This window comes from Chelonoidis abingdonii, chromosome 3 (genome assembly GCF_003597395.2).
Source record: "Chelonoidis abingdonii isolate Lonesome George chromosome 3, CheloAbing_2.0, whole genome shotgun sequence".
Classification (NCBI taxonomy): Eukaryota; Metazoa; Chordata; order Testudines; family Testudinidae; genus Chelonoidis; species Chelonoidis abingdonii.
In genome coordinates this window covers 87,120,806-87,142,074 of record NC_133771.1, presented here as the reverse complement: position 1 = coordinate 87,142,074, position 21,269 = coordinate 87,120,806, and the positions used below count along the sequence as shown (strand labels likewise).

At 45.6% G+C, this 21,269-nt stretch overlaps 1 protein-coding gene across 1 annotated transcript in view; it reads left to right on the top strand.

Moving 5' to 3' along the window:
- AK9 (adenylate kinase 9) overlaps positions 1 to 21,269 on the top strand; it is a 244,988-nt gene that overhangs the window by 94,104 nt on the left and 129,615 nt on the right. The window contains exons 19-21 of the mRNA XM_075064564.1: positions 5,758 to 5,872; positions 6,402 to 6,482; positions 20,821 to 20,915. Of these exons, the coding sequence (XP_074920665.1) occupies positions 5,758 to 5,872; positions 6,402 to 6,482; positions 20,821 to 20,915 (291 nt within the window). The remainder of the gene's footprint in view (positions 1 to 5,757; positions 5,873 to 6,401; positions 6,483 to 20,820; positions 20,916 to 21,269) is intronic.

Here is a 21,269-nt window from a genome sequence, read left to right as displayed (position 1 = left end):
CGCGGCACCATCGACTGGGGCACCTCCGATTGCGGCTCCGCCGAGCGCGGCACTGTTGATTCTGGTCCCACAAGGGCCATTGAGTCCGGTGCCTGACAGCTCCCTGGCTCATGCTGTGGTTGAGCTTGCCCTCCCTTTTACACCAGAGACCTTCTCCACGGCAAGGGAGCTCATTGCCATGACAGAGTCGGCATGGCCTCAACCCCCGGCTCTGCCAGTGCGGGTCATACAGTCCATCGGGAAACCGGCCCTAGAAAGGCTACCCTCCGTTGGTCCAACAGAGAGACGTCGTTCAAGATCACGGTCTCACAGACACTCTCGATCACACCGTTCCCGCTCCCGGCGCCGCTCGCAGTCCCGGCACTGCTCTCCATCGTGGTTCCGGTTGCACTCGCGGCACCGTTCGACATCTCATTCGCCGGCCAGATACTCCTGGTACCGATCCGACTCACAGCACTGCTCTCGGCACTGTATATCCCGCAGTCGCTCAAGACGAAGGGACTCGAGATCCCGGTCGACCTCCCGGCACCGCTACAGTTGCAGGTCCCGGTCTCGCTTGCGGTACCGTTATAGCTCCTGGTACCACTCCCCGGTACCACCCTGGGATCGAGCATCCAGAACAGTGGTGCCCTCCCAGGTTCCATTGTGGCCGTTGAGACACACATCAGTGTCATAGCAGGCTGGTAGCGCATCCTATCCTCAGGAGCGTGACTCTGATGTCCCCAGCCATATATTTCCAGAGAGCCAGAGTCATGAGGAAGGGCCTCATCACTGGTCCTTCTGGACACCGTGGGCATACCACCAAGCCCAAGGTGCTCCATCAGTGGCTCCATGGTCGGCCCTGTCAGAACATCGGGTACCAGAGGCAACAGTAAGCCGCCCTGCCCCATGGACGCAGATGAGGCTCCGATACCATCTGCAGACACCCATGTCCCACCTGACGCAGATGACGCTCCTCAAGTACAGGAGCCCCCACAGGACCCCCTGGTCCCGGGCCTCTTCTCTTCCTCCTCACCAGACGAGGCGGTGGCAGGAACATCCTCCTCAGGCCCTCCACCAATTGATCTCAGGGCCCATCAAGACCTTTTGAGACAAGTGGCTCAAAATATGAACTTACAGGTGGAGGAGGTTCCTGAAATAGAGGACCCTGTCGTGGACATCCTATCGGCTGATGCACCTGCTAGAGTGGCTCTTCCATTTATCCGCACCATACAGGCAAATGGACCTCCTAGGCTGCAAAATATACACAGCCGGGGGCCTCCAACTTAGGGTGGCAAACCAACAAGCCCTCCTAAGTAGATATAACTTTAACATGTGGCTGTCCTTGGGGAAGTTTACGAAGCTTCTTCCCCAAGAGTCCCGTTAAGAATTTACGGCCCTACTTGAGGAGAGTAAAAAGATAGCAAGAACCTCCCTCCAAGCCTCTCTGGATGCAACGGACTCTGCAGCCAGAACTCTGGCATCAGGAGTGACGATGAGGTGTATCTCCTGGCTCCAGGTATCAGGCCTTCCTCCTGAATTACAACAAACTATTCAGGACTTGCCCTTCGAAGGCCGGGGCCTGTTCTCAGATAAGGCTGACCCCAGATTGCAAAGTCTGAATGACAATCACGTTAAAATGTGCTCACTGAGTATGCACATACCAGTGACCCAACGCAGGACCTTTCGGCCCCAGCCACACCGTCCTTACGACTCGCCTAGGCCGTGTCAGGACTTTAGGAGAAGGCGTGGTCAAGGGAATCGTCGGAGGCAATCTGGCCCCCAAGGAGGTCAAAATCAGGCGCCTCCTAAACCACCAGCGGGGCCCACGCAGAACTTTTGATGGGATGCCCGAGGATGACCCACCAGTTGCTTTACCGGCTCCTTCTCCTCTCTTTTTCAGCCGCTTCTCCCAATTCCTCCCTGCCTGGTCCCAGCTAACTTCAGATCATTGGGTCCTGCGCACGGTGGAAGTGGGATACCACCTCCAGTTTGTTTCAACCCCGCCTTCACACCCTTCCTCCCCGTCCCTCTTCAGGGACCCTCCTCACGAGCAATTCCTCTTACAAGAGGTCCAGTCACTCCTAGCTATGGGAGCCATAGAGGAGGTATCAAAAGACATGAGGGGCAAGGGGTTTTATTCCTGATATTTCCTAGTCCCCAAGGCAAAGGGAGGTCTACAACCAATCCTAGACCTGCGAGAACTCAACAAATTCATGATAAAGCTGAAGTTCCGCATGGTAACCCTGGGGACCATTATCCCGTCCCTGGATCCGGGAGACGGGTATGCCGCCCTTGATATGAAGGACGCATATTTCCACATCGCAATTTACCCACCACACAGACGGTACCTCTGTTTTGTGTTCAACTATCAACACTTGCAGTTCACTGTACTTCCGTTTGGCCTTTCTGCGGCTCCGCATGTGTTCACAAAATGCATGGCTGTAGTCGCCGCCTCCCTCCGGCGTTGTTGGGTACAGGTCTACCCGTAACTCGACGATTGGTTCATTCCAGGGACCTCCCAGTTACAAGTGTCACAGCACCTGTGCATCGTCAAAGACCTCTTCAGGAGCCTAGGCCTGATGATCAACACAGAGAAGTCTACTCTGACACCCACGCAGACAATAGACTTCATCGGAGTGGTTCTGGACTCCAATCTGGCCAGAGCCTGCCTCCTGCAGTTATGTTTTCAAGCAATGGCTACAATTATTTGAGGTCTTCAAACCTTCCCGACAACATCGGTGCGCACCTGCCTCAGCCTAGTAGGTCACATGGCCTCCTGCACCTTCATGATCAAACACGTGAGGCTACGCCTCCGTCCCTTTCAAACCTGGCTTGCTTCAATATACCAACCACGCAGAGACAGCCTGGACTTGGTGCTCACTATTCCCCGGAAGGTTCTGGGCTCCCTAACCTGGTTGCTAAACCCACTCTAGTCTGTACAGGGATGCCATTCCACCGACCGCAACCCTTGATGGCACTAACCACGGACGCGTCATCTCTGGGTTGGGGTGCCCACCTCTAGGGCCTTCGCACTCAAGGCCTCTGGTCGCCTCAAGAGTGGCCTTACACATCAATGTGTGGGAGCTGAGAGTGGTCCGTCTAGCATGCCAGGTGTTTCGAGAGCATCTCAAAGGCCGTTGTATATCAGTGTTCACACACAACACAATGGCCATGTATTACATAAACAAGCAGGGCGGAGCATACTCCTCCCTCCTTTATCAAGAGGCCTTCCACCTCTGGGACTTCTTCATAGCCCACTTGATCGATTTGGTAGCGTCTTTTCTCCCAGGAGTCCAGAACACTCTGACGGATCACCTCAGCAGATCCTTCCTGTCTCACGAGTGGGCGATTCATCCGGATGTCATCCATTCTGTTTTCCGGAAGTGGGGGTTTCCCCACATAGACCTCTTTGCCTCCTGCGAGAACAGGAAATGCCAGGTGTTCTGCTCCTTTCAGGGACGCTCCCCAGGCTCCCTCTCAGACGCATTCCTGATCCCGTGGACAAGGCACCTACTTTACACCTTCCCACCATTTCCGCTCATCCATAGAGTCCTACTCAAGCTCCGCAGGGACAGCACCCGCCTGATCCTGATTGCTCCAGCGTGGCCGAGGCAGCACTGGTACACCATGTTGTTCAACCTCTCAGTGGCAGACCCGATTCCCCTGCCACTCTAGCCGGAGCTCATAACACAGGACTTTGGCAGGCTTCACCATCCGGACCTGCAGTCTCTTCATCTCATAGCATGGTTGCTTTGTGGTTGAACCAGTCTGAGTTGCGTTGCTCTGCCTCGGTCCAACAGGTGCTATTGGGCAGTAGGAAGTCTTCCACTAGGATGACATATCTGGCCAAGTGGAAGTGTTTTTCCTGCTGGTGCGCTCAGCATAACTCAGTCCCCAGGCAGGTGTCCGTTCCTACTGTCCTGGACTACCTCTGGTCCCTGAAAGAACAGAGCCTAGCGGTCTCTTCCATAAGGGTGCATCTGGCAGCCATCTCCGCCTTCCACCCAGGGGAAAATGGCTGATCAATCTTCTCTCACCCTATAGTTTCAAGGTTCCTCAAGTGATTGGAACGTTTGTACCCTCAAGTCAGACGCCTGACCCTTTCCTGGGATCTCAGCCTGGTACTAGCCAAGCTTATGGGTGCTCCTTTCGAACCTAGCCACCTGCTCGCAGCTGTACCTTTCCTGGAAGACAGCCTTCCTCATCGCTATTACTTCGGCAAGACGAGTATCTGAGCTTCGGGCCTTGACAGCGGACCCCCTGTATATGGTATACCATAAGGACAAGGTACAGCTGCGACCAAACCCCTCCTTCCTCCCTAAGGTCGTGTCCGCCTTTCATGTCAATCAAGACATCTTCCTTCCAGTCTTTTTCCCGAAGCCGCACTCATCGCGTCAGGAACAACAGCTGCACTCCCTAGACGTTCGCAGGGCTCTCGCCTTTTATATCGAGAGAACAAAACCCTTCTGAAGGTCGCCTCAGCTCTTTGTAGCAGTGGCAGACCAGATGAAAGGCCTGCCAATCTCATCCCAATGAATTTCATCTTGGGTAATGTCCTGCATCCGTACCTGCTATGATCTGGCTCACATTCTGGCTAGCCACCTCACCGCCCATTCTACTCGGGCTCAAGCTTCATCTGCCACCTTCCTGGCCCATGTTCCCATCCAGGAAATATGTTGGGCAGCTACCTGGTCATCGATTCACACCTTTGCCTCACATTACGCATTGGTTCAACAGTCCAGAGATGATGCAGCATTTGGCTCAGCAGTTTTGCATTCTGCAACATCTCACTCCGACCCCACCGCCTACATAAGGCTTGGGAATCACCTAACTGGAATCGATATGAGCAAGCACTCGAAGAAGAAAAGACGGTTACTCACCTTTGTAACTGTTGTTCTTCGAAATGTGTTGCTCATATCCATTCCAAACCTGCCCTTCTTCCCCTCTGTCGAAGTAGCCGGCAAGAAGGAACTAAAGGCCGTTGAGTCAGCAGGGGTATATATCCAGCACCATAATGGTGCCACTCCAGGGGGTGACCCAGCCGACCCACCGAGTGTTGCTAGGGTAAAAATCTTCCGACGAGCGTGCACATGGCACGCACACACCTAATTGGAATGGATATGAGCAACACATCTCGAAGAACAACAGTTACAAAGGTGAGTAACCGTCTTTTTTTGTTGTGAGAATCCCTGAAATCAGCATAGCTCTATTAATTAAATGGAGATATACCTATCAACAGTATATCCCTGTATCTGTTTGCCAAACCAAATGAATAATATGCAATTGCTCATGTGAATAAAGTTACTCGTATGGATTAGAGCTTTGCAGAACTAAGGACATGTCTTTATTTCTGCATACTCTGCACCAGTAATATGGATTCATGAATTTTATATTTTTTTTCATTATTTTTAATGGGTTTTTTTGCCATTCTTAAACTATGGGCACACATGCAAACTAGAAAAACAACAATTTCAGTTTAAAATATGAGATATGCAAATGTAAAATTTCAATATTTATCCCCCCCACAGCCTTGCCATATCCCACGCTTAAGTTATTAGGCTGTTGGCACTGAAAACAAAGCTTTACAATTTTCAGAAGTGGTATATCTGTCATTTAAATTGGCACACTCTTCTTTTCTAAAATTTAAAAACATGTCTCTAAACTGTCAACCATTTATAAAAGGGCTTTCATACCTTAAAAACATACTCATTCTAATGAGATGGTAGTTTTATATTATTGCCAAAAGTATATTACTCTTATGTAATTGTATTGCAGGAACATTTTTACTACACAGACTGTACATAACAAATAAAGATGAAATTAATTCTAAGATTTTGGAAAGACTTACAGATGAAGCATTAAAAAAGCAAAAAGAGGAAGAAGAAACAAGGTAAAGTGTAACATATCAATGCATAAAATATAAAAATAATAAAAAGAATTAATTTGATACAAGATAATATATTCTACAAGAACATGCACTGTTTTTATGGTCACAAAAATTTCCACATCTATTTTACATTAAGGAGATCTGAACCTATATCCATTAACACAGTGCGCTTAAAAAAAAAGTTAAGAATAGTTCTGGTAGGTCCAAAGTCCTCCAATACATTGTTACCTTAGTGTTGTTATCTGACGAATACTAAACTCAGATAGCCACATTTGGTGTGGGGAGATCCTCTACCTAACATGTTTTCTTTGGTCCCTGTCATTTGTTTGTTTGTCAAAATGATAACATCCAGAAAAGGACACAAGTTATCATTGATTTTTATTTAGTCATGAATAACTTTCAAGAAGCAGACTTGCCAAATTGTATCTTAATATTGAACAGCATTTTTCTGAATTTTCAATAGCATTTAATGTTTGAAACTTGTTTCAACCATATTTTATACAAATAAAGATATGGATTTTTCTAATTTCAGGAGAGAACTGCAAGAGGTGCTGAAATTAAAAGAAGAAAACCAGCAACCTATAAAGCCTGCTGAAGACCATGATGAAAGCAAGTATCATCTGATATAAATTTAAAATAACACCTTTTGGGAATTGTTTAATTGTTTAAATTATTTTACAAATTGGGATTCAAACTTTACCCCCCATTTTTAGCCACTCAGCATCTGGAGGAGGAAGTACTTCACATTACTCTCTACTGAACACCTTGACCAACTCAGGTATCAATATTTTGCTGTGGTCTGAGAGGATTACTCCCATTTGTCTCTTCCTGGTCTTCAAAAGCCCTACATTGTGATGGGCTCCTTTCAAACAGGAACAGCTAGAGATAGCTCAGAGCTCATCAGCACATCTGTGTTCATTGGCCAGAGGGAATATTCCCTTCCCCAGAGCTTTGTGGCAGAACTTTCACACCAGCTTGTGATATGTCTGAGGCCTGGTCTACATTGTGGGGTTGGGTCAAATTTAGCTGCATTAGGTCGATTTAAAAATGACTGTGTCCACACAACCAACCCCATTCCGTCAACTCAAAGGGCTCTTAAAATTGACTTCTGTACTCCTCCCCGACGAGGGGAATAGCGCTAAAATCGACCTTGCTGGGTTGAATTTGGGGTAGTGCAAACACAAATCGACGGTATGAGCCTCTGGGAACTATCCCAGAGTGCTCCATTGTGACTGCTCTGAACAGCACTTTGAACTCTGATGCACTAGCCAGGTACTCAGGAAAAGCCCCAGGAACTTTTGAATTTTGTAGCAAACTCAGCAGCACTCAGGAGCACAGATGACCATGCAGTCCTCCCAGAATCATAGCGCGTAGAATGTTTCTACACTCCATCATCTCCATCCCTGAGGTTATCGCAGATTAAAAGGTGAAAAAAACCACACTCGTGATTACATGTTTTCCGAGCTCATGCAGTCCTCCCGCATTGATAGGGCACAGCTTCATGCATGTAGGCATTCAGTGGCAGAGGCCAGGAAAGAATTAAGTGAGCGCGAAGAGCAGAGGCAGGACGTGATGCTGAGGCTAATGGGGGAGCAAACAAACATGATGAAGTGTCTGTTAGGGGAGCAAACGGACAGGATGAAGCATCTGTTGGAGCTGCAGGAAAGCCAACAAGACCACAGACCCCCGCTGCATCCACTGTATAATGACCTACCCTCCTCCCCATGTTCCATAGCCTCCTCACTCAGACATCCAAGAATGCAGGGGGAAGGCTCCATGCACCCAGCCACTCGACTCCAGAGGATGGCCCAAGTAACAGAAGGCTGTCATTCAAACAGTTTGATTTTTAGTGTGGCTACAATAAGTAATGTGGCCTTGTCCTTCCCCCCTCCCCTACCCCACCTTGTCCGTTTATTAATTTAAAAAAAAGAGAGAGATAAGAAAGAATGCATGGTTTCAAAACAATAGTTACTTTATTTCAAAGGGAGAAGGATGGTTGGCTTACAGGGAATTAAAATCAAAGGGGGCAGGTTTGCATCAAGGAGAAACACACACAACTGTCACATCGAAGCCTGGCCAGTCATGAAACTGGTTTCCAAAGCCTCTCTGATGCACAGCACGCCTTGCTGTGCTCTTCTAATAGCTCTGGTGTCTGGCTGCTCAAAATCAGACACCAGGCCATTTGCCTCAACCTCCCACCCCGCCATAAACGTCTCCCCCTTACTCTCACAGATATTATGGAACACACTGCAAGCAGCAATAATAATGGAAATGTTTGTTGTGCTGAGGTCTGACCAACAGTGCCAGCGAGCCTTTAAACTTCAAAAGACACATTCTACCACCATTCTGCACTTGCTCAGCCTATAGTGAACTGCTCCTTATTACTGTCCAGGCTTCATGAGCCATGGGAGCAAGGGGTAGGGTGGGGTAGGTGCGATCATGCAGTGCTGCCACCTGGGAGAGCAGCCTGAGGCAGAAGTCTCCTGCTCGCATGATATTCCAGGCAGGACTGAATCTCCATGAGATGAAACAAACAAGAGAATGACCTGGAGTCTCTGGCTCCCAATCAGTGCTCTAAGAGGAGGATGGCCATGTCTGTCCAGGAGCCTCTCATCAAACTCACTGAGGAGGATTCCAAGGAGTCCTCCCAGAGCAGCAGTACCACGTCTACCAGCAGCACCCAGGAGGACCAGAACGGATCCCCCGAGCTCATCGCTGGGGAGCAGGAGGGCAGAGTTGCAGGAGAGCAGAGTTGCACGGGAAGTGGTGGAGCCATACACCATGCCCTGGAGGTTGCTAAGAGCCAGGCAGGGAAAACATTCCCAGAACCCCCGTCCAAGCTACATGTCCGATGAGGACGGGTACCAGTCCTACTGCACCGTCTGCTGCAAAGGCAAGGAGCTGCTGCTGTATACAAAGTATATACTTCTGTGTCGAACGCTTGGAGGCCCTGGTAGGGCAAGGTACCTCGGCCAAGGCAAAAGAGCAAGAGCCCTGAGCTGTTACATGTGTCAACCACAGAAGTGTTATGGGGTGTTACAGTGCCAACTGGGACTGGAATGTACGGCTGCAAGACTTCTTCACCAGCGACAAAGGACAGGAATACAATGCACCTAAAATCTAAAAAGGCCCATATATTTCTCAGAGCCACTACCCTTGATAACAGAACATCAATGGTTGTATTGGCTACTTGGATCACAGCAGTCCTCACAGTAGACTTACCCAGAACAGCAATAGTGACAGTGAGCTGAACAGGCTCCATGCTTGTGGTGGTATGGCGTCTGCATGGGTAACCCAGGAAGAAGAGGCGCGAAACAATTGTCTGCCATTGCTTTCACGGAGGGAGGGGCAACTGATGACGTGTACCCAAAACCACTCGCGACAATGTTTTTGCCCCATTAGGCATTGGGAACTTAACCAAGAATTCCAATGGGCGGCGGAGACTGCGGGAACTGTGGGATAGCTACCTACAGTGCACTGCTCCATAAGTCGATGATAGCCATGGTAGTGAGGATGCACTCCGCTAACTTAATGTGCTTAGTGGGGACATACGCAATCGACTGTATGAAATCAATTTCTAAAAATTGACTTCTGTAAAATCAACCTAATTTCGTAGTGTAGACATACCCTGACTCAATCTAGTACTATATTCTTCCTTCCCTGAATTTTGAAGTTAATTGAAAACATAAATATATATTGTAGTGTATATTAAACAGAAAAAGTGTAGATTAATAAAATCAGAAAATTCAAAGTTCTTCAAGTATTTATCCACATGGATCCCACTGTAGATATTTTTGCCTTGTGCATGCAAGCCTGGAATATTTTAGCTAGTTGTGTCTTTTGGGGCTGCCCATTAGCCCTATGTGTCTTCATGCCCCCTGTTATGGGGTGTCCACCACACACAAGGCAGAGCAGGTTAAATTATGGTAATTAACCTGACAGGCCGCATGGGAGGTGGGGGTAGGCCTGCATATGAAAGTCAAATTGATGATGGAGACCAGTTGAGAAGGAACAAGTAGGGCTGATATAAAGCCATGAAGTTGGCAACAGAAGGGGACTGCAGTGGAAGTAGTCTGCAGTCACTCCCTGGGAGGAGTGAGTTTGGTCTGGTAAATCCAGAGAGAAGGGAGCTAGAAGATACAGGAAGGAGTCCAGGGAAGTAGGAGTGGGGTCTTGAAGCCACAGTTGCTAATCATGGGTCCCTGGCCTGGAACCCAGAGTAGAGGGTGGGCCTGGGTTCCTCTACCAGCCACTTGGGAAGTGGCATAGCCTTGGGCAGTGGAGCAGAAGACTGCCTCAGACAGTTGTCCAATAGGACTCTGCTACCCTGGAAGGGGAGAACTATAGTGACCTGGCCAGCAGGCCAAGTCATGAAGAAAAAGTGGACAGAGGGAGGCAGCAGGGTGCACAAATGAGTGGCAGAAGAGGGAATCAGACCTGGAAGCAGCTAAGTCCCAGAGCAGCCAGAAGGAGGCACCCTTGCAGTGAATGTACCCCTTTACACCCCTACAGAAAGGGCATAAAGTGTGGAGCAGCCCCAGCCACCATTCAGTTTCTTTTACTGCCCATGACAGAGCTACACAGTGTCCATCTGCTTCCTTGTTGTATCTTAGTTCAGGTTAGGACAGGGGTTTTGTTTTATTTATTTATTTATTTAAATTTGTTAAAATTGTATTTGGTGACCAGTGGGGAAAAAACTAAACAATTTTTTTCTTTGATTCTCCCCTTGGTACTGGACTGCACATCATGGGCTGAGTCTTGAGCTCTGGGTTTTAAGATCTGCCTTATTTGTGAATCAGCTATGCCCATGCATAATGGACATGTTAGATGTCTCTTTTGTTTAGGGAAGTCTCATACTGTGGAAAAGCATTCAAATTTCAAATCTTTCTCTAAGAGAGCTCTCAATGCCCATTTAAAGGTATTTCTTATGGAAAAATCAATGAAAAGTGTATCCAGCTCTGGAGTTCCTCCATAGAACCAGTCTGCTGTATTGGAGCTAGTATCTACCCATATTCTGGCTACCAGAGATGTTACATTGAGAGCTGGTAGATCTTCTGGCTCTAAGAGACTTCATGATTCTTAAAATCATGCTTAGCCTTCCCTTTTATCATCCTCGGGTCTGTCAGTGGCTCCTGGTGCTCAAGGCAGGCAAAGGAGAGCTTGATGCCAAACATTGTCTCACCAGTTAAGAAGAAATCTAAGTCTCATGATTCTGATGTTTCCAAGCTGACTCCTTCTAAAGCAGATTAGCACCATATCTCTTTAGGAATTATGTAAACTTGCTATTCTGCTTTGGTACCAAGTTGATAATCCTCATTGACCAACACTGCTACTTCAGTACTGGGGATAATGGTACTATCTATTACTGATTTGTTGGTACCATGTTCTATTGTGAAGGTCTCATCATCTGAGATTTCTACATTGAATTGAGCTTGGTACCAACTGCACCGGGTACCCACTCCTATTGGAACTCAGACTCTTTTTACAACTTCTGTGGACATAGTGATTGCCCCAGAACCAGCGCCTCCTCTCCTAGACCCTTCTCTGATTTCTGTGAGCTCTGTCGGTTCTGAAACCAGAAATAAGGGTACAGATTATGAAAACTTTCCTGCAACCATCTTCTGTGATACTGGCATTGGTGTCTCAGAGACTGGAGTGTGGACTTCCTCATTCTGTGGTAACACCTCAGAAGTCTGTACCACTAATGGAAAAGTTCTGCTCATCTGCATCTTCTTCATCTTATGGCAATAGAAATCCTTCTAGATTTTCTCTTCATTCTTTCTTTGGTTCTTGAAAGGGATTACAAAGGAGCCCCTCTTGTTGTAGATCTTATGCATTGGACAGGTCTCAAGTATCTTGGTTTCTACTTTTATGGCATCATATGTCAGGGACTAAGGCTTGGGCAAACAAGTCTAGTAGTTAAAGACACAGATGGTTGGGCTGGAGAAGGTTAAGCCAGAGTCGGTAGTTAGGGACCAGAGCCAAGGGTCAAGGCTGAGTTGCTAGCCAAGCAGATTTTGTATGACTCACATTATTTCAAACCTCCTTTCCCATCCAAAAACCTCAATAAAGGTGTTCTTGAGTTTGCAGGGGCACATGGCAATATGGATATAACATGACCCTTTATTCAAGGTTAAACCTCTGTCCTCTCCTAAGGTTGGTTGAGGTCACTTTCAGCCAATCAGGCACAATTTGGACTTTCTGAGCCTCTAGTGTTGAATGCATCTGTGATGGGGCACCTGCCCCACATTAGCCCATAAAGGGTTAATAAAAAACCCTAGGGAGGCTGCACAACATGCAGCCAATTGGGAGGACCCATGGGAGACTGTGCAGGAGACAGCCAATTTGGTGAGGGCTATGAGGAGCAGTCAATCAGGGATGGGCAGGCCCATTTAAGAAGAGCTGCAGGGCAGAGCAGTTCAATCACTCCCTGGAGCTTGAGGAGGGAGGAGGACTGGCTGCCTTGCAGATAGAGGTCAGCTAGCAACTTGGACAGAGCAGTGCTGGGCAGGATCTGGGAGTGAGAGCAAGCTCCTGGCTGACTGTGGGCATGCTGAGGCCCTGAGACAAGGGCGGAGAAGGACCTGGAGCTGCGGGAAGGTGGCCCAGGGAAGTAGACTGTGGGGTTGGAGAGGACACAGCACGTAGCTGCCATCTACAGAGTCCCTAGGCTGGGACCCAGAGTAATGAGTGGGCCTGGGTTGTCCTCTCTCCCATCCTCATTGGCCACTGAGGAAGGGTGTGGACAGTGGACTGTGGTTCCTCCAGAGGGGGGAGAACAGACTGTGGTCATTGGGACAATTCGCATCCTGAGGTAGAAGTGACGGCAGTGAGATGTTATCAGAGGAGGGTGCGCGGGCGGACTAAGCTAATTCGCAGGACAGCCAGCAGGAGGTGCCACAGTGGTGAGTCATGCCTCATCACAATATCCAAGCTATGATGGGGGGTACACTTGGGTTTTCTTCAAATTCAGGGTAAGTAGTCCAAGGCAGAGTCTTGGTTACACATAAATGTACAAAAGCTCAAGGTTGTTAATCTAACCTGCAAGGCATTTCTGCCTCTCTTTCAGGAGCCCACTACCTAAAACATAAAGGGCAATACACCTATACACTATATAAACAATCAAGGGGGAGTGAGATCATCCCCTTCTGTTAGGAATCAATATACCTATAGGACTGGCACATCCAACATTGGGTTGGGCTAATAGCTTTCCATCTCCTGGGTACCCAGAATTATTTGCTAGATCAGCTGAGTAGGAAGATCTCCATTACTCATGAATGAGAGTTAAAATATTCTGTTCTATACTGGGTATTCCTAAAATGGGGAGTTACCTCAACAGACCTGTTTGCTACAGTACAGAAACATATTTCCCCCACCCCCTAGAAGCAATGCAAAGACTTGGGGGAGTCAGAGGTAATGGAAGAGCTGAGGAAAAGGGAAGTAATTGCTGGGAAGGAGGCTGGATGTGAAGTGGGAGAGTTGTTGGGTGTTGGGTACAGGAAAAGTATGGATCAGGTTTTTTGATGGAGAGGGATTGTTAGGGATCCCCCCATGCAGACCCTGGCTGACCCTTAGCCTCCCTCATTCAGTCAGGCACATCTGGCCCTGGTCCCATGTGTCCCTGCACCCCCATTCAGCACCCATCCCCCAAATATCCCTGCACCCCCTCCCCTATCCTAGTGTGACCCCGTGCTCCCATTCAGCCACCCCCTCCCCCATGTCTCTGTACTCCCTCCTCCCTACCCTTATGTGTCCCTGCCCCCTTTCAGCCACCTCTTCCCCTCTCCCATGTGTCCCTGCACATCTTTTCCCCCCATCCTCATATGTTCCTGCACCTCCCTGCTATTCAGCCGCTGTCCCAGTCTGTCCCCCCACTAGCCCTTCTGAATCCCATTCTGTGACACCCCCCCCCCAGCAGTCTTATGTGCCCCACGCCTGTCCTTTCCCCCATATTCCATGCCTCCTGACCTGGCCCCATGGACAGGGCGCTGTGAGGAACGCAGCCTCTTCTCTTTCCTATCCATGTCTGGGGCTGCTCCCATTGGGAGCAGCTGCTCTTTGTTCTGGCACAATAGTGTCCCTGGTGAATGAAAGATGTAACTGCAGCACTTTCCAGCAGAATGTATTTTCTGCTGAGGAAAAAAAAATCTGTGCAAAACATGAATTCTGCATGTGCACATTGGCACAGAATTTCCCCAGGAGCAACTGATACAGAGTCCTTCCCTGGATTTTTCATATTGGTGAAGGAACTGAGTATCTATTGGAGCTGTGCATGCACCCTTGCTACAAGGGGCATGAAGGCATATAGGGCACATGCACAACTCCAATAGATACTTGGTAAAATATTCTGGGCTCATGCATGCACACACCTTCATTAAGATCCATGCAGAAAAAAGCATCTCTAAGAACTCCAGTTACTGTAAGGCAAGTAACCTCTCTTTATGGTTCCCTCAATAAAAGTAACTCAGTCCATATGTACTGTATGGTAGTATTTTATATTCTGATCACTTTCATGCCTTAATATATGTGTAGTGTGGTTGAGTTACAGTTGCTGTGGAAACCATATTTTTAGTTTCCAGATGTAGTGAAGCCAGGACTCATCAGCATGTCGCCTCCTGCTGGTTGTCATAGGAATTAGCTCTTCACCAGCTTCAGAGTGCGCTCTGCTGGCTGGCTGATGTCTTGCCTGCCTCAGGCCCCATGTCTCTCCCACACCTCGGTGCCCTTTTCCTCAGAGTTCTGCCCCAGCAGTAATCCCACACTCTGGCTCTCCCCTCTCAGGGAAACCCCCAACCCTCTTAACCCACCTTGCCTCAGTGGCTACTGCCAGTCATCATCTAGCCCCCTCTCACTAGGGAAGATTGCAGTCTGTAAAGGCCACTCATCATTGGCAAGGGAATTAGACCAGCTGCCTCTGCCTAAGCCCAGACTTCACTTCTGCAACCCCAGTACCTTCTTTGGGCCTTGCACCAGGCCTGCAGCCTGGGGAGTTGCCAGGCTGGAGCTCCCCAGCACTGCTCTGCCTCAGGTACCCTGCTCAGCTCCCAGGCAGCCAGGTCCTTCTCTCTCTACAGCTAGAGAGAGTCTCCTCCAGCTCCTGGCCCCCAGCCCTCTTATAAGAGCCAGCTGGGCCCTGATTGAGCTGGCCACAGATGTGGCGCTTCCCCTCTCAGCTTGGCTGCTTTTAACTCTTTTTTTTCCAGCCACAGCCCTCTCCAGGGCTGCTTTCAACCCCTGTTCTATGGGAGCGGGGCAGCTGCCCCACTACACCAAACTTTTGTGCAATTTAAAATCTAAATTATAACAATGTTAATGTAGATATATTTATTTTTAAATTCTATTTTTTAAAATAAAAAAGAGAACTTCTATTGATGGTGGCAATCTCAAATGAAAGAATCACATTAAGTGATAAAGTAGGCAGTCCATCTGTGCTACTATGTTCAGAAGAATACTGAAATGTAAAACAAATTAACTTGTTTAATTAAATACAGCATTCTTTCAATGTCATTTACACTGTTCATGACATTCCCTCTCAGGGAGCATATGCTGAGTCAAATTGTGTAAATGTTTTTCTTAATAAAACAAGATCGTTCTAGTCACCAATATTTGAAGTTAGGCATTCAAAAATAAGTTTTAAGAAAACCTCATGCTTCATGTCATGAATTGATGGTCCTGGAGGTCAGAAAAGGAAGCTACCATCACATGTAACACAGTACAACTGACAAGAAGCATTATGGGTAGGACTCCATGTATGCTACAATGCCTTTGCCACTAGTTTGCCACAACAGAGTGCCATGTTATTGATTTCTAGCTTGCAGCACAGAACATGGGGCCTTCATCCTGGGTGGAGCTGAGTGAAAAGTTTGTCCGTGAAAAAACTCTCTGTGAATTCAAAAAAATTAATGTAATGTAAACTATATTTGTTTAAATCCTATCATGCTTGAAAGCCAAAGCACTCCAGGCTAGTTAGGCAATGGTTAATAGGCCAAGCTCAAAACCAGTTAAGGTTTGGCAGTTTCTTGGAAACTCAGCCTGGAGCAGTTATAAAGAAGATTAAGATTATCTTGATTTTAGTAAGGCTTTTGACATAGTTGTATATGTCATTCTGATAAGCAAACTAAGGCAACATGGTCTAGATTAAATTACTAAATGGTGGGTGCATAACTGGTCAAAAGACTATACTCTAAAAGTAGTTATCAATAGTTTGCTGTCAAACTAGGAGCGCATATCTAGTGGGGTCTCGCAAGGGTCTCTCCTGGCCCTCCACTATTCAACATTTTCATTAATGACTTAGCAGCAAAGAATCCTGTGGCACCTTGTAGACTAACAGACGTTTTGGAGCATGAGCTTTCGTGGGTGAATACCCACTTCGTCAGATGCATGTACGGAGTGAAGAGTATGCTTGTAAAATTTGCAGATGACGCCAAACTGAAAGAGGTTGCAAGCAGCTGGGAGCACAGGATTAGAATTCAAAACAAACTTGAAAAATTGGAGATTTGCTTGAAAACTACAAGTTGAAATTCAGTAAAGACAAATGCAAAGTACTACATTTAGGAAGGAAAAATCAAATGCACAACTACAAAATGGGTCATAATTGACCAGACAGTAGTGCTGCTGAAAAAGATGTGGGATTTATAGTGGATCACAAATTGAGAATGACCCAATAATGTGATGTAGTAGCGAAAAAAGGCTAATAGTGTTCCAGGATTCATTAACAGGAATGTCATATAGGGGATGCAACTGCTTCACTCTACTTGGCACTGGTGAGGCTTCAGCAGGAGTATTGTGTCAAGTTTGGGGTGCCATACTTTAGGCAACATGTGATTAAATTGGGGACAGTTAAGAGGAAAGCAACAAAGATGATGAAAGGTTTAGAAAATCTTACCTATGAGGAGAGGTTAAAAAACTGGACATGTTTAGTCTCAAGAAAAGAAGACCAGTGGATGACATAAGTCTTCAGATATGTTAAGGGCTGTTATACAGAAGTTGCTGATCAATTGTTCTCCATGTCCACTGGAGGTAGGACAAGAAGTAACAGGCTCAATCTACAGCAAGGGAGATCTAGGTTAGATATTAGGAAAAAGCTTCTAACTATAAAGTTAGTTAAGTAGTGAAATAGGGTTCCAAGGGATATTGTAGAATCCCCATTGTTGGAAGTTTTTAAGAGCAGGTTAGACAGACACCTTTCAGGGATGGTCTAGGAATACTTGGTCCTGCCTCAGTGCAGGGGGCTGGACTAGATTATTCCTGGAGGTCCCTACCAGCCCTATATTTCTATAATTGTATGAGTGTCCATCATAATAGTCTTTTATTATGCAATCTCACATGTATTTTGTTGTTATCACAGGTAACAAGTGCTAATTTATGAAGATAGCATTAGTGTCAATCAGATATCTAGGATTCAAATATTTTCTTCATTGTTTGATTAGCTGACATTTCACTTACTTTCTAATTCTCACTCTTAAAACAAAAAAATCTGCCAGTCTTGTCACACTGTAAAAAAAATCACACTGATTTAAAAAACCATCCCACCAGATTGTTTTACAAAGATTTTATAAAATAGATGTTTTTTTGCCAACAATGAAGTATTTCTAAAATGTTAAATATAAAGGACTTCTAGCCTCTGTAATATCTGCATCTGACACAAAAAAGTAAGTCTTGGTTGTGATCATCTGACTTACATTTAAATCATTGAGAACATCAAAACAACTATTCATGAGAGAAGTAAGCATGTCAGTACACTTCTGCTATAAACATATGATAAGCCCTTATTTAGAGAAAATTGTTTTTTCCTATGGCTACATTTTATTTCCATAATCAAATACTGACTCATCAAAACACTTCAGTCATGCTGCTGTCAGCCTTACATCTGTTTGATTTCACTTTTATGTGTCTCAGGCACATTGACTACAACCCTACTCCCATGGGACATGTTTTTATAGGAAAAAAATAATTGTATGTGCACAGCTCATTTTTCATAAAAGCCATCATGTAAAAATGCAAACTTAAATGTTGTCAAGAAAAGAGTCTAACATTCTGTGATGCTCTTTTGGTGTCTCTTGTGAATAAATGTGTACTTCAGTAATTACAATTTCTATAAACTCATCAGACCACATTAACTCCTGTTTTGTACCCATTGTAGTCAACAGTTACACCAGTGTCAATTGGCTTAATTTGTTCAAATACATCATAGTTTAAAAGAAAAGGTAAACCAGTTAATAATATACAGGACCCTTATTTATGTCTGAATGTCTCTTACTGAGTCTATAGGTATGTCTACATAGCAGCTGGGAGGTGTCATTTCCAGCACATGCAGACAATCACACTGTAGCTCTGCTCAAGTTAGCACCTAAAATAGCAGTGTTGCTGCAGTGGCCGCCTGAATTCAAACCTGTCCAGCCCATTGGGTACCTACTTCAGCAGCTTGCCAGAACTGCTGCCCATTCCACGATGGCTATGTGTCTATTTTAGGCACTAGGTCGCTATTTTTAGGTGCTATTTTTAGGCACTAGAGCTTGTATGTCTACCTGTGCTAAGAATTACACCTTCTAGCTGCAGGGTATCTCTACATTGGAGCTGGAAAGTGTAAATGGAACTAGGGTGCTAAAAATAGATATGCAGGCACAGCAGCACAAGCAGCAGGTGGGGCAAGCTGCCCTGAGTAGGTACGTATTAGATCATACTGGGTTGACTAGCCCCCTATGCTGCTTGCACCACTGTTGCTACACTTCTGTTTTTAGCATGCTAGTATGGATATGTCACCTGGAGCTAGAATTTCAGATTCCAGCTCTTCTGTAGACATACCCTATAAGTACTTGGGGAAATAGACATAGAGTAAAATTTTCAAAAGTACCTCAGTGACATAGAAACCTCAGTCCTATTAAGAGTCAAATGAATAAAGCATCTAGAAAGTATATACTTATTTGGTTTGTCAAATAACTCCTGCCTGTAATGTCTGGTTGCAGATGATATCTTTGCATCCCGTTTCAATATCCCTTTACAGAGTTAATCTGGGACAAAGTTATCATCAGTTTTAAAATAGTTTTAAGTACATTAATAACACTGGTCTACAATTTTTGAGAAGTCGTCTCTTCAGAGATAAAATGTGGTATTTATTATGTATTTTGATGTGATGAATTCAAATATGACAATTAAAACAACTGATTGGCTACTGTTTCTAAGATATTTAAGTTTTTACATTTTAAGTCTATGTATATTGTGTAGATAGTACAGTTTTAATCATAAATTGTAAACCTAGCTCTTTTCATGTGTTTATGGTTGCTTTACATGATAATATTTCACCTGTCCTGTTTATGTAACACTTTAAAAATCAGCAAAAGGGTTATATAAATAAAATTTATTATGAAACAAAAGGCAAAAAACTATTATGTACATAGTTTAGTCCTATTCAGTGTCTACTCGGTGCTTCTTGGCTTGTCTCTTGTATTCATTAAATGGAGCATCTCTTGTCACTGTCCAGCAATAGTCTGCAAGCATTGATGGGCTCCATTTGCCCTGATAGCGTTTCTCCATTGTTGCAATGTCCTGGTGAAATCGCTCGCCGTGCTCGTCGCTCACTGCTCCGCAGTTCGGTGGAAAAAAATCTAGATGAGAGTGCAAAAAATGTATCTTTAGTGACATGTTGCAACCCAGGCTTTTGTATGCCTTGAGGAGGTTTTCCACCAACAACCTGTAGTTGTCTGCCTTGTTGTTTCTGAGAAAATTTATTGCCACTAACTGGAAGGCTTTCCATGCCGTCTTTTCCTTACCACGCAGTGCATGGTCAAATGCATCATCTCGAAGAAGTTCATGAATCTGAGGACCAACAAAGACACCTTCCTTTATCTTAGCTTCACTTAACCTTGGAAATTTTCCACGGAGGTACTTGAAAGCTGCTTGTGTTTTGTCAATGGCCTTGACAAAGTTCTTCATCAGACCCAGCTTGATGTGTAAGGGTGGTAACAAAATCTTCCTTGATTCAACAAGTGGTGGATGCTGAACACTTTTTCTCCCAGGCTCCAATGACTGTCGGAGTGGCCAATCTTTCTTGATGTAGTGGGAATCTCTTGCACGACTATCCCATTCGCAGAGAAAACAGCAGTACTTTGTGTATCCAGTCTGCAGACCAAGCAAGAGAGCAACAACCTTCAAATCGCCACAAAGCTGCCACTGATGTTGGTCATAGTTTATGCACCTCAAAAGTTGTTTCATGTTGTCATAGGTTTCCTTCATATGGACTGCATGACCAACTGGAATTGATGGCAAAACATTGCCATTATGCAGCAAAACAGCTTTAAGACTCGTCTTCGATGAATCAATGAACAGTCTCCGCTCTTCTGGATCGTGAACGATGTTGAGGGCTGCCATCACACCATCGATGTTGTTGCAGGCTACAAGATCACCTTCCATGAAGAAGAATGGGACAAGATCCTTTTGACAGTCACGGAACATGGAAACCCTAACATCACCTGCCAGGAGATTCCACTGCTGTAATCAACAGCTAGACTAGAGCCAATCAACAATTTTAAGCATCATTTTCGTTCTCAGTGACCCTGAATTAGTAAAGTTTGACTACATTTATTTCAGAAGCATTTTGGCTGTAGAGCAGTGTAATCTTTCAGAAGCTTTGCCTGAACATGCATATTTATATCAGGCAGCATCCATATAAACTATCAATCTCTGTTATTAAAACAAGCTTTTGGGCATGGGAAGGATGCTATCCCAATTCATATAGCTCAATGGACTCATTCCATTTTGAGTTTTGAATTGAAGAGATGTTTTCTGTAACATCTCAAATTATACACAATTTAGACTCCTTTTCAGTGTTTCACTTAATATCAGTATTTTGTTTATACTATACAGTATTTGATCCTCCCTGCTTCTTCATACATTGAATGTTTTCTTATTTCAATATTTATCTTGTGTTTGCTTGCTAGCTTAATAACCTAAACTGGAGCTTTCTTCCTCTGTCTGGAGACTGTTCAACCCTTGCTCACTTTCTCTTCCCTGGAAGAGAAAAAGAAGACTCTCTTGTACCTGCAGGCAGGTAAGTGGCTTGTTTTGGAGGCTTCAGAGCAGCCTAGAAAAGGGTGTGAGCTGCAGAGAACAGCTTTGCCCAGTCTCAAAGCAGTGTTTTCTGCTCCTCAATGCACCTTTGAGCCCTTCTTCCTATGCCAGAAATATGGATTACATACATATATTACCTTACGAATATCTGTACCCACAGTATTTTGGCAATGGGAAGCAGCTCTGCCACCAGACTTAGGAATCTGAAGGGTTATGAACAACATCCTCAGTTAGGTGCCCTACAATAAGTCTCAATGGTTGAGTTAAAATTATTTTAGTCTTCTCCTCTCATTCTGTAAATTAAATGTTGAGGGAGGTTGCTATGAACACGTAG